We start from the raw sequence: 11,933 nt of genomic DNA, 5'->3' as shown, positions 1-11,933 counted from the left end.
AGTTATGACGTTATCATCAGCGTCAGTGAGATCAAGTAATGTTTCTATGTATGCATCTTTTGTCCTGTTATGGAGCTCATTGTCTAAATGTTCAATATAGTTTTGGTTTGGCATTTAAGATAGATCAGGGCCGTTACTTTGTTTACTAGGTGAAAAATCGCCATTTTGATTGTTTTGATTTTCTATGTCACTATTATAACCAGCACTCATCGATTCATGTTGCGTTTGCGAATGTGGGTATATACTACCACTGGAACATGATTGCAAACTTCATGCAATGTTCATTGGATCTTCGTGTGAAAGAAAACTATCCGTTGAACTTGATATATTCACATTTTTACGATGCTGTTGGTCCTTTCTGACCATCAGAAGTAATTACTGAAACTGTAGAGCTTACGTGTTCAAAATATTTATCCACTGGCCAGAGATATTAGGGTCAAGGATCATTCGAATGCTTTGCAAGTTGTCCACTGGTTAAGCATTTGAAACATACTAGCATATCATTTTTTTTATTTGAGTGAACGGCATGGTGTCTTGAGGAAACGACGTGGTATCTAGAGAGAACAATATCACTGGGGTAAAGCTGATGGCCGTAACGGCTGTTATTGTCATGACAAGATGTCGAAAGAAAATTCGGTGCAAATTTTTGTTCCTGGATAATTTTTTTTTTATTACCGCTATAACCTTGGTTCCCTTGATTACTCTTTTTATCATGAGGGAGGAAAATGATATCTTAAGAGTACGACATGGGATCCTGAGGGAACGACATGGTACTTTGAGGGAACAACGTGTATCCTGAGGGGACGGCATGTGTTTTGAATGAATAACAGACATCTTGAAGGAACGACATGGTATCTTGAGGGAAGTTCATGTTCTTTTCAGTCATCGACCTAATATCAAAGTGCACCACATGATATCTTAAGCGTAAGGAAACAATGTGGTAGGCTAAGGGAACGACAGGATAACTTCATATTGTTTCAGCAGGTATTTTAAGGAAACGCGGCATGGTCTCTTCAGGGGAACAGTAAGGTATCTTTAGGGAACAACATGGTGTATCAATGAATTAGCAGATTTCTTGATGGAACAACAGGTATCTTCAGGGAACAACATGATATTTCGAGGGACAGTAGTGTATCTTTAGGGAACGGCTATGTATCTTAAGCTTACGGGAACAATGTGGTTTGTTACGAGGACAGGATGGTATATTAAAGAAACGATATGATATTTCGACATACTGCATTTTTTTTTTAGAGAACGACACATGTAATGCTATGGAAACAACATGTAGTGAATAATCAGAATCGGTTGGGACTTGGCAGTGCTGTTTCGGAAGCTCGTATAAATATTTTCCGACACTGCATGTGTCATAAATAATTATGGCAAATTATAAATTCATGCAAATTAGTTCGTTATTGCTTATTACAGGCCAGATATCGTTTTGATTTGGTTAAACATAGGTTACCTGAAATTATATGAAAAACGATAATTAATCGACATGTTACTATGCAATAGCTAACCATAACAAAAAGTGAAAATTTATTGCTTCTTCGATCATTTATGTATCTATTAGTAAAGTCTGATATGTAAGTATCGTAATCAATTCGTGGATACAGCACAAAAACTTTTATAAGTATTGTGCACCTTCGATGTAACTCTAATAAGTCCTATATGCAACATTCAGTGACTCGGTCTTTGGTCAGTTTTATATTCGTTGTAGTAAATTACGTTGCATTGTTGTAAAAAGACACAAAACGTATAAATTGCCCATGGTAATTGATAAAAGAAACTGTATCTGTATCAGGGGATATCTGGTTGTTCTGTTTTAAGCAGTCTGAACTAGTAACTTACTGTCCAAAAAGTGAAATCACAATGTTTCTATGATTTTGTTTTTTCCCGGACGGTATGTATATTCTGTATTCAGAATATTTCTTTTATATAAGGCTTTACTGTTAGCAGTTTATTTTGCAAAACCGTTTTTAATTTAATTTGAAGTTGCTAAGAATTACACTTTATTGTCATGAAAGAGAGAATAAATGAACATTCTTTCCACTGCTGATTACAGTAAATCTATGAAAGTAATGATTACTCTAAGCAAATGTATCATGCTTAGAAAGATTTTTCTAATTTCTTATATTACCAGATTTCATAGTTGCTGTTAATTCCCTATTTCTCTATTTTTATATAGGACAATCAGTTCAAGACTATTATCTGAATATAACAGCATTAAAACCTATGATGTATAAATCTATTCCCCATACTCAGTTAAAATCACGACTTAAAAACATTATACATCGTTGTTTTTCAAAAAAAGATGGTACACCTAGACACAAATATATAGTTCTTGGTAGAGATTCTTCATACTTTGTAAGAAATAATTCAAAATCATCTTCCAAATATACAGAGGAAGATGTTTACAAAATGCTGGAATTTTTAATCGACAACATATTTGTCCAGTGTGGTGGACGTGTTTTTCAACAAACGGTCCGCATCCCAATGGGAATAAATTGTGCTCCTTTACTTGTTGACCTATTCCTTCACTCTTATGAGGCTCACTTTATAGCTGATCTGATCAGAACTCTAACAAATAGGCTTCTGGAATAGGGTTATGTTGCTACAAGATTGAGGTTTTATGATGAACTCGTGGATCGTTATGACGTATCCATCTGCACCATGGAAACTGATTTATTCAAAGGGTCGTAGTTTTCCTTTCCTCGTTTGTCTACCCCGGACTTGACTTTTTATAAGCAACTCGGCGGGTGTTTCTAGGAAAGCAGAGGACGCTCCCAATACCAGTGCACCTGGCCCATGCTCTCAGTTTCTGGTTGAGTCCGAGTTGCTCATTTACTTTGGTATCTATATATATACCATTTTGGTAATTTTATGTTCTTTGTTGTGTGTTGTGTGTCATATTGTCTAAATGTCTACTGTATTGATTTGATCCAGATTTGTAATGAATATTGCTTGGTTGATACCATATAACATGCTTTATGTATTGTGGGAAAAAACGTTCAATTAGATCAAAAAGCTATCCCATCATGTGCCACTTGGCATAGCAAACAGAAAGCTGCTTCATCATAGTAAACCTTTCCATTTTATCACAATTAGCATAACCAACAGCGAAAAAGCTTTTCCATTATGTCACACACTTTCAGTCGATGACATACTTAAGGATGTTCGCTGCTCATTTTAGTTGTTTTTGTCATATTTTCGCACTTCTCTGTTTTTTGTCCATTTCGTAGCATCAATATTTTCGTAAGTGACCCCGACTTTCCTATCCATAATTTCATTAAACACACCTGATAATATTATATCGGAAGTTTATATGCAATTTTTGTCATTTCTCTGAGGTTTTTAATAGATAAAACTTACTAAGACAAAATCTTTGAAAAATCTGGAGAAATCCTCCCCCACCCTCAAAGTTTCAAATGATTATATCTATGAAAAAAACGCTCACACTGACCCATCATTTTTTCTATTCATGCTGTTCTTACACAAAATATCTTAAAAGATTTTACAACTCTTTGATATCGTTGTTATTTTTAAACAAAAAACAGTGAACATCCTGAATACAAAAATCAAACAATAAACATTTGGTTTTCACTTGTGCCCCACATAGCATGGATACAAGCAAGTTTGTGAAAAGTAAAGTCTTGGTCATTTTTAACACTATTATCATTGTACTGAAAAGTATCTGCATCAAATCCAGTGCACAGCGCCACTGTTTTATAATGTTATCAATCTCATAGTTTGGCTGTTTTATAAAATCGTGTGAAATAATTGTTTACACAAGTCCAGCGCACAACACCACTGTCTTAGAATATAGTCTCAAGACTGCTTTATAAGATCATGTTAAATTATTTACAAACAATCCAAAACAGTATGCAAAGTTTACTCAAATAGGAGTTAAGGTCATAAAGCATAAATACATATTATCCTGTACAATACTTAATGAGTAGAAAAAGGAACAGATATGGTGAAACGAAAACATGCACCATCGTATAACCTTTCTAAAAATAGTAAATACTTATATAGATCACAATAATGTATTCAATAAGTGTAAACATGCCATTAAGTAAGCTCTAAAAGGACCCAACAACATAATTGATAAAATCCAAGGTTTTCATAGAACGATGACAATTAGAAAAACATTAAAAAGTCAAGTAACGACATGAACAGAAATTAATAACAAACAACTCCTAACTGTGAACAGGCGAATATCTGCGGTGGAATTCAATAAGTTTTGTAGGGTTTTAACCTTCGAGTTCAACTTCTTTTGTAAGTCCATAACTTTCCCCCTTTAATGTAACTAAAGTAAGATAAAAAATGAACTAACAAACAAGCACACTATAAAATTCACTCAGCAATACATCCAATTTTCTTCATGCAACACCTCAACATACAACATATCGACTAAATGAGATATCCAATCGCAGTTATTGTAACATATCTCAGAAAACATTAATGAATGACAATATCATCGAAATAACCAAAGAAATAATTTGTCACTTCAATTCCAGTAGATGTCGAGTACTGAATAGGTAAGATTTAATGTAATGCGATACACAAGTTTTACGTAGAGATGCATTACGGGGCCTAATAACTGTATTGGTAAAAACAAGGTTAAAAAAATAATTTGAAAATCGTATCCTTGTTTTGCCATGAACTGTGATGATTCGTAAGAGTAGAGGAACGAATCGGCTACGAGAGGATCACAACTAGTCATAATTGTAAGACCAACAATCTGTCTGTACAGAGTACAAAACGAAACAAAACGTATATAAATATTGTCAAATGAAAAAATTCAATGCATTAGTAATATATAAATACGTTCTGTTAGCGTATTTATCCCGTCTAAAATAACGGGCAACAAGGAAAAGAATATATATCACTGAATACCGGCCGGAAGCCGGAAGCCGGAAGCTATTTGAAACTTACAAACACAACAGAATTTTATCAACCGACAATATTTTACTCTAAAGCGGATAATATTTTGAATGATGAATTGACTCAACTTTCAGCTTATCAAACAAAAACAAAAAAAACATGGTTATGTCCATCAGATCAATTTGTGTTTGAAATTTTCATTTAAAATGTACTGTAAAGTACATCAATGACTTCCCATTGAGCGATGAATATTTTAACAAAAATCAGGAATCTCATCATTGCTTCAATTAAAAGAAAAATGTTTTTTTCTATTTAAAGTATTTACATACGCATGAGATATATTTAATAATAGTTTCTCTCGTTTTGGATACCGACTATATCATGTGAATATCTTAGGTCAAAAATATGTCCATGATATAGTCAGTTTCCATAGTAACTTTTATACTGTTTATCGGGAATTGATATTTTGTCAGAAAGCGAAAGTTGCTCATTTACTTTTGTTACTTTGTATGTATGATTTTAGTTACTTTATGTTCTTTGTTGTGTGTGTCTGTTTTCCATGTCTGGTCTTTGTACTTGGATTACATTCTTTTGATTTACGCTATAACCTTGGTTCCCTTGATTACTCTTTCCTATTTTCGTCTTTTATGAATAGTTTCACTTTTTTGTTTTAGGGCTTTTTAGAACCCGCTTTATGTCTTGAATTTTGTTCATTATTGAATATCATGTGGTGATTAGTAGAAGTTTCATTGTTCGTTACTTGGTAACTTAGTGGATACCACAACATACCAAAACTCCTATTTAGAGGATGACTGTCTCATTGAAAAACATACCATAAGTGCTATTTAGAAGGTGATTGTCTCATTGGCAAACACACCACAAGTCCTATTTTAATATTATTTTTAATACGGTCTATTCTTTTATCAGACAGATTTTTTTTCAGTGCCAAACCCGCGTTATGTCAATTCCCAAAGAATGTTAGGATCGGATGGATGAATTGAATGTCATTGATTTACTTTTTATTTTACTTTGTACTTATTTCATTCATTCATGATATTGTTTTTTAAATGTAAAGTGTTATTTTAAACTAAAATGCAAGTTATTTAAAATATTTATTTTCTAAAATACCATATGTATCTCACTTTGTTCACACAATCACCTCAGTCAACCTCAGAATAATTGTTACTAGTGTTATTTGTGGTCATTATACAATATGGTTATCATTATATCACCTGACAGAATGAGTCATACATCTGGATTGTGTTCTGTTCTGTTCAGAAGACTTGATACAACGTTTTCACTGGAATTACAAGAAAACACTGTAGCTATTAAGAGGATTTGTATGCAAAAAAGGAGGGGCACATGACAACTTTTATTTTTAAAAAATCAATTAATTTCATATTAAAATTAATCATGTCCCAAAGTTGAATTAAGGTTTTTGATTGACAGCAACGATTTGAGATACTTAAATAGAAAGGATTGAAATTCATTATAAAAATATTCTGTTTTTCATGTCATATTGGTTGCTTCGTTAGGGAAATTAAATCATTTTCTGAGCCATCCATTGTTTATTAGAAAATAATCGTATACTATTTGACATATATGTATGCAATATAACAATTATACTGGAATTAATAATTCAGTGGGAAACAATAATTTTGTGCCATCAATATAATTGGATTTTTCTGGTTTTTACATGGACAGACGTCGATTTCATAAAAAGTCGTAAGTGTGAAGTTGATCGTAAGTAATAACGTTACAACCTAAAATAGATTGCGATGTTATAATTTTCGATCAATTCCACACTTACGACTTTTTGTGAAATTTACGCCTGATTCTTAGATGTTAAATTATTTATGAAAGAGTAAGAAAACAAGAAGACAAATTGTAAACAGTATTACTCTAGTCAAAGAGCATTAGAAAATTCCCAAACAAAAGAAAATGGTTGAAGAGAAGTAAATGAATTTGTGACATATACTATCTATTGATTCTCCGAGTACTTCAACATAACATTTCACTAGGTTTGTTACTAAAATTACTGATATGCGGTTTTCCCTGATTGTAAAGTCAAACAACTGTTAATATTAAGACTTAATGCGTAGATTTTGATTAAATTGTCACACTAAACGTCAAATAGAGGTTATACAAATCGAAAGAGGATATATGGGATTAAATATACAATATTCATTTACTCCTTAATTATGTATTGTGTATCGTTTTTTGTTAAAAATGGTATCAATATGGTGAGTCTATTTATAATTTTATGAGCATGTACATATACTGTTATACTTAATCAGTTCTATAATGTTATAGTTCAAGATCCTTAAACTACTTCCTGATCTTTTTTATCAACGGTAACTTTCGGAAATCGTTTTCCTATGACGAAGTAATTTTGTTTTGTATAGTCATGTTAACGTTTTTTATATTGATATAATTTGCAAAGAGTAATCAAGGAAACCAAGGTTATAGCAGTAATCAAAAGAATGTAATCCAGGGACAAAGACCAGACATGGAAAATAGACATACACAACAAAGAACAAAAAGTAACTAAAATCATACATACAAAGTAACAAAAGCAAATGAGCAATTCGGACTCCACGAAAAACTGGGAGCATGGACTAGGTGCATCGGTAGGGTAAGCGTCCTCTGCTTTTCTAGAAACACCCACCGAGTTTCTCATAGAAAGTCAAGTCCGGAGTAGACAAACGAGAAAAGGAAAACTACGACTCGTTGGATAAATCAGTTTTCATGGTGCAGATGGATACACCATAACGATCCACGAGTTCATGATGACGACCATAAAACTTCTGTTGTGATGACTTCAATCTTGTAGCAACATAACCCTGTTCCAGAAGCCTATTTGTTAAAGTTCTAGCGCGATACAAAAAGTCTGCGTGTTTTGGCAAGTTCTGGTATAACGTATGAGTTGTGATATGAACACTCCATACGCAAGCTTATCATTTTAAGAGAAAGCATCTGTCGGTGATGGGTTAAACAAATTTGATAAAAATAAAGGGTAATAACAAACTTACCGTACTCCTTATATAAACTCTAGACAAAAGTCAAAAGAAATAGTCAAAAAGGAAAGAAATAGTCAAAAACGGAAATATTAACGTAACCACCGGAATGTTGGAATTATTGCAATGTTTATTCTAATTTGGTCAGTGCATTTTCGATGGAAATAGTGAATTCAACCAGTTTTTACAGCAAGCTTAATCTCTTGCTCTATTTACGGCTAATTATTTCTGGTTTATTACAGTATAATTTCACTATTTTTCCTCTGTAATTCCCCATATTGTCGTCGAAACCTAGTTAGTTAACTGTATTCATAAATATCGGCAGGCAAAAAATACCGAAGCGCCTGCATTGAAGTGATTCAAACACGTCATGATGAAGCATCATGGCTAAAACGAGAACACATGAAACAGAGAAGATCTACATTCACGGTCAATCGAACCGAATAATTATGACACAAAAACTGAAGATAAGGAAAACAAGACGTCAGACACAAAAACAACTGAAGTATGTGTAATATAAACAATGACATAAAACCGGGACTGGCATTATGTGATCCAGAGGGTAAACATGTCCTTCTCCACCAACGCCACTCGTCATATTACAAGAGTATAATCCGGTAGTAATCCTAGCAACAATAATGCAGCTCCGCACCACGTTCCAAACAGTACTCACACTAAGGCAAAATCATTCCTTCAACTAAGTATTATGATGTAAACGTAGTATATAACACTTGGAAATTATGGGAAATAATCCGACATTGAAAAAAATAGATTATGTTTACAAACAAAATCACAATAAAACATACGCCATTATCAATTTATCTTTTTAAACCGCCGGAATTAGATTTTGAATTTGATATCACAAAGCAATAAAATATACAATAAAAAATAACATAGAGTGAAAAATTAACTTGAAGATTTCAATTTTAACAAACTACAATAATAAACGAAAGTAGCCGCATTTAAAAATTCAAAAAGAAACTGAGTAACTACAAGGGGAATAGCACTAGGCGAGAGGAGAACATAAATTTTCCTCATGACCAAAAATAGTCAAAACGGTCGGTGAAGACAGTTTGTGTTTCTATTCCATGTTTTTGGTGGATTCTGGATTGCTCGTTTGCCTTTGTTTCTTTGTACGGTTTTTTTTTAATGGTTAATGATACAGTAATTATTTTTGTATTGGTTTGTGTCCTCTTGTTCTCTTTTCTTGTAAAGGAATTTAGGAATATGTAAACATTACAACTTTTTCATCTTTCCATTTCATTTTTTAATCAAGTATATTATTGTGTACAAAGGCATCAAATTATTAAATATGCTCCTTAATACAAAACGTCGTAGACCATGGTGGTTGTTTGGTCTATTGAAACGAATACTTTATTTCAGTCCATATTTTAATCGTCAATAATTATAAACACCACGAAGGGCACTTGGAGCTGCACAGTATGGCAGACATTCGGTTGGCGAAATGATGGCAGTTATTGCTCAGCAAACGATAACGTCCATATACCTGCCTGTATCTGTTTGTACACTGCTTTAGACAATCTACACTTAGATTGGTATATCCGGCTGGACGTCTCTCACGTTTGGTTTTACACCTATCCATATCTATGGAATGTCCATATGTTGCGGTGTCAGATTTTCTGAGTCTTTCAAAGTAAACTCCGTCATACAGAATCCATCTGTGTTTCAATGACAACGTATAACGTGACGGATAATTCCTCTTTCTCCTTGTTTTCTTTTTTATACAGAAGAGATTTGTCGTGCCGAAATAATATGGTTTGCCTTTAGATGGATCTGTAAAACGTTTTTTTTTTTCACAATTTATGATGAATCTCTACCAAGAACCACATATTTGTATATAGTATAGTTGTACCGTCAATGTATAATGTTTTGAGTCGGGAACTGAGTATGAGAATAGAAGTATAAAGAGTTCAAAGGTCATAGGTATCAATGCTAGTCTTAGCTTTTCATTCGGTTGATAGATAAAATGATAGAAAATGAATATGAGATTGAAACTTTGCCAAAAAAACATCGTTATTGATTTGTTTGATTTAAGTGGGACATGAATGTATGGTTTTCTTATAAGTACACAACAATGCACTGAAAGAACTATTGTTGAGGAAAAAATAGCATATGTAGACCGAAGAAACATTGTTTGTACGTTGGATTTTTGTACACCATGAATCGCCTCTATCATTGGAAGTGTCTGAATTTTATGTAGATTTGTACTCATAAATCTACAAAAACTTACCAAACAAACCCGTCGTATATGCATAAAAATAAATGGAAAAAAGGACCCAACATTTGTCTCTTGGACTGCTTTATAGATTTTGATACAACCTTTTTGAAAGGTAAAGTTAAATATAAAATATCTGTATTGCAAAATAGTTCTGCTTAATAGTTTTACATTATTTTAGGTCCAAATGAAGAAATTTATGTTATAGTAGTAATTCTAGTATCACCTTTGAACATGCATCGGCTGTAAGTTCATTTTTTCACCTTACCTCTACAATCAGTACAGGGACGATACGGCCATCTGCCACATCGGTTTGCTTAAAAGAAAAATGCAGAACACCTTAATACCTTTTACAATAAAGCATACAAATTTACATAATACATTGTATTATTAAGAGTAAACAGTTAGCAATAGAAAAAAATGCAATCAAACATAGACGGATATAGAACATTAATTTGTATTAAGCCTGAACACAAACAAACATACACACAAAACGACATGTAACTATATTTATTAAATTAAATATATCATCATTTTCCGGTACGGGAGTAGACTCCACAAGGATAGTGGAACCTCCCGGAACTTGCCGTGCTATATACATTAAAATGGTGGTCGGAAATTTAACGTTAAAAGACAAGTTCGCCATTCATTACAATTAGTGTTAAAATATATAACATAAAAGCTTGTTACCGTAACTTATAAATATATGTTACCTTTGGTTGACTTTAATTGTACCAGTGTCAAATTTAAAAGTAGTATAATTTGTATACGATTCATCCTGATATGATACTGGAAAAAAAAGACAGGATTTGCGAAGTATAATGCATATATAACATATTAAACAGGTTCTTATTTCATCTTTGATTTTTGCGATATCAAGAAATAATTGTTTTAGGTTTATTATGTACATTTTTAGAAATTTAACGGTTGTTTTGTAAACACTAATGGTCTGTATTTCAGATTAAGGTAATTTGATTTTTTTTATATCAAATATTAATAATAATAAAAATGTGTACTGTGTACTTACAATTTAATGACGGTAAACATTTAGTTTGTATCATACAAGGTGTCAGCAGATGGAGCTGGTTGGGTGATAATATCTGTCGTTGTTTATTGATTTATACTATTACATCATAAGTTACGGAAACGGTAGATAATTGTTCTCCTCCTAATGGTTGAATCATTGTGGGGGTTTTTTTATGAAAAAAAACAGCTATATATATATGAATATACTTGTTAGTTTAAAATTCTTTCCTTGTAATAACAGTATGAGTTCAGGAACTGGTAAGATATCCTTAACTTGTCAAGTAGTTCCCTGTTGGTTTATCACGATTCTAATTTATAATTTAAAAATTCGACTAAAATCATTTTCCATATTTGGTATTATTAATGTACATTTGAATAGCTTTGTGGATGGGGAGTGGAAAGTGTTGTATCAATATATGATATATACAATTTGCACTGAACATTTGTATCTACAACAGGTCTTACAGCAGAAGAAACAACCAAACCGTATCAATGTCATCAGACTCAGTGATTGTCGAATCATAATGATTTATAAAATCAACGGAACCAAAACTCAAGCGCAAATTAAGCAGTACATTCCAGATATAAAGACTGAATGAATTTCAAGTTACTTGATACAATTCTTATAATCAAGTCATGAAGTACTTCTCTAAGAAATAGTCAAAATGTGCTTATGGTGTGGCACCAAAAATAATGCAGAAATTTTATTGCATTGTCCTAATAACCAGCAAGGTGTTTATAATGGTTGTAAAGATATTGATAGGTAAACT

General features: G+C 32.6%; 1 protein-coding gene across 1 annotated transcript; it reads right to left on the bottom strand.

Moving 5' to 3' along the window:
• Positions 1-9,144: 9,144 nt before the first annotated feature.
• On the bottom strand, positions 9,145-11,324 carry LOC148599043 (uncharacterized). Its single transcript, XM_088561394.1, has 4 exons — positions 11,165-11,324; positions 10,851-10,926; positions 10,406-10,453; positions 9,145-9,695 (listed from the first exon to the last, which is right to left on the bottom strand). The coding sequence occupies exons 2-4, from the start codon at positions 10,912-10,914 to the stop codon at positions 9,307-9,309; spliced, it is 501 nt and encodes a 166-aa protein (XP_088417520.1). The 5' UTR covers positions 10,915-10,926; positions 11,165-11,324; the 3' UTR covers positions 9,145-9,306.
• Between the last annotated feature and the right edge of the window lie 609 nt (positions 11,325-11,933).

Source organism: Perna viridis, chromosome 14, assembly GCF_037379345.1.
Source record: "Perna viridis isolate PV_CMFRI_1.1 ecotype Kerala chromosome 14, ASM3737934v1, whole genome shotgun sequence".
Lineage (NCBI taxonomy): Eukaryota > Metazoa > Mollusca > Bivalvia > Mytilida > Mytilidae > Perna > Perna viridis.
The sequence above is the reverse complement of the archived record's forward strand: the minus strand, read 5'-3'. Positions and strand labels throughout refer to the sequence as shown.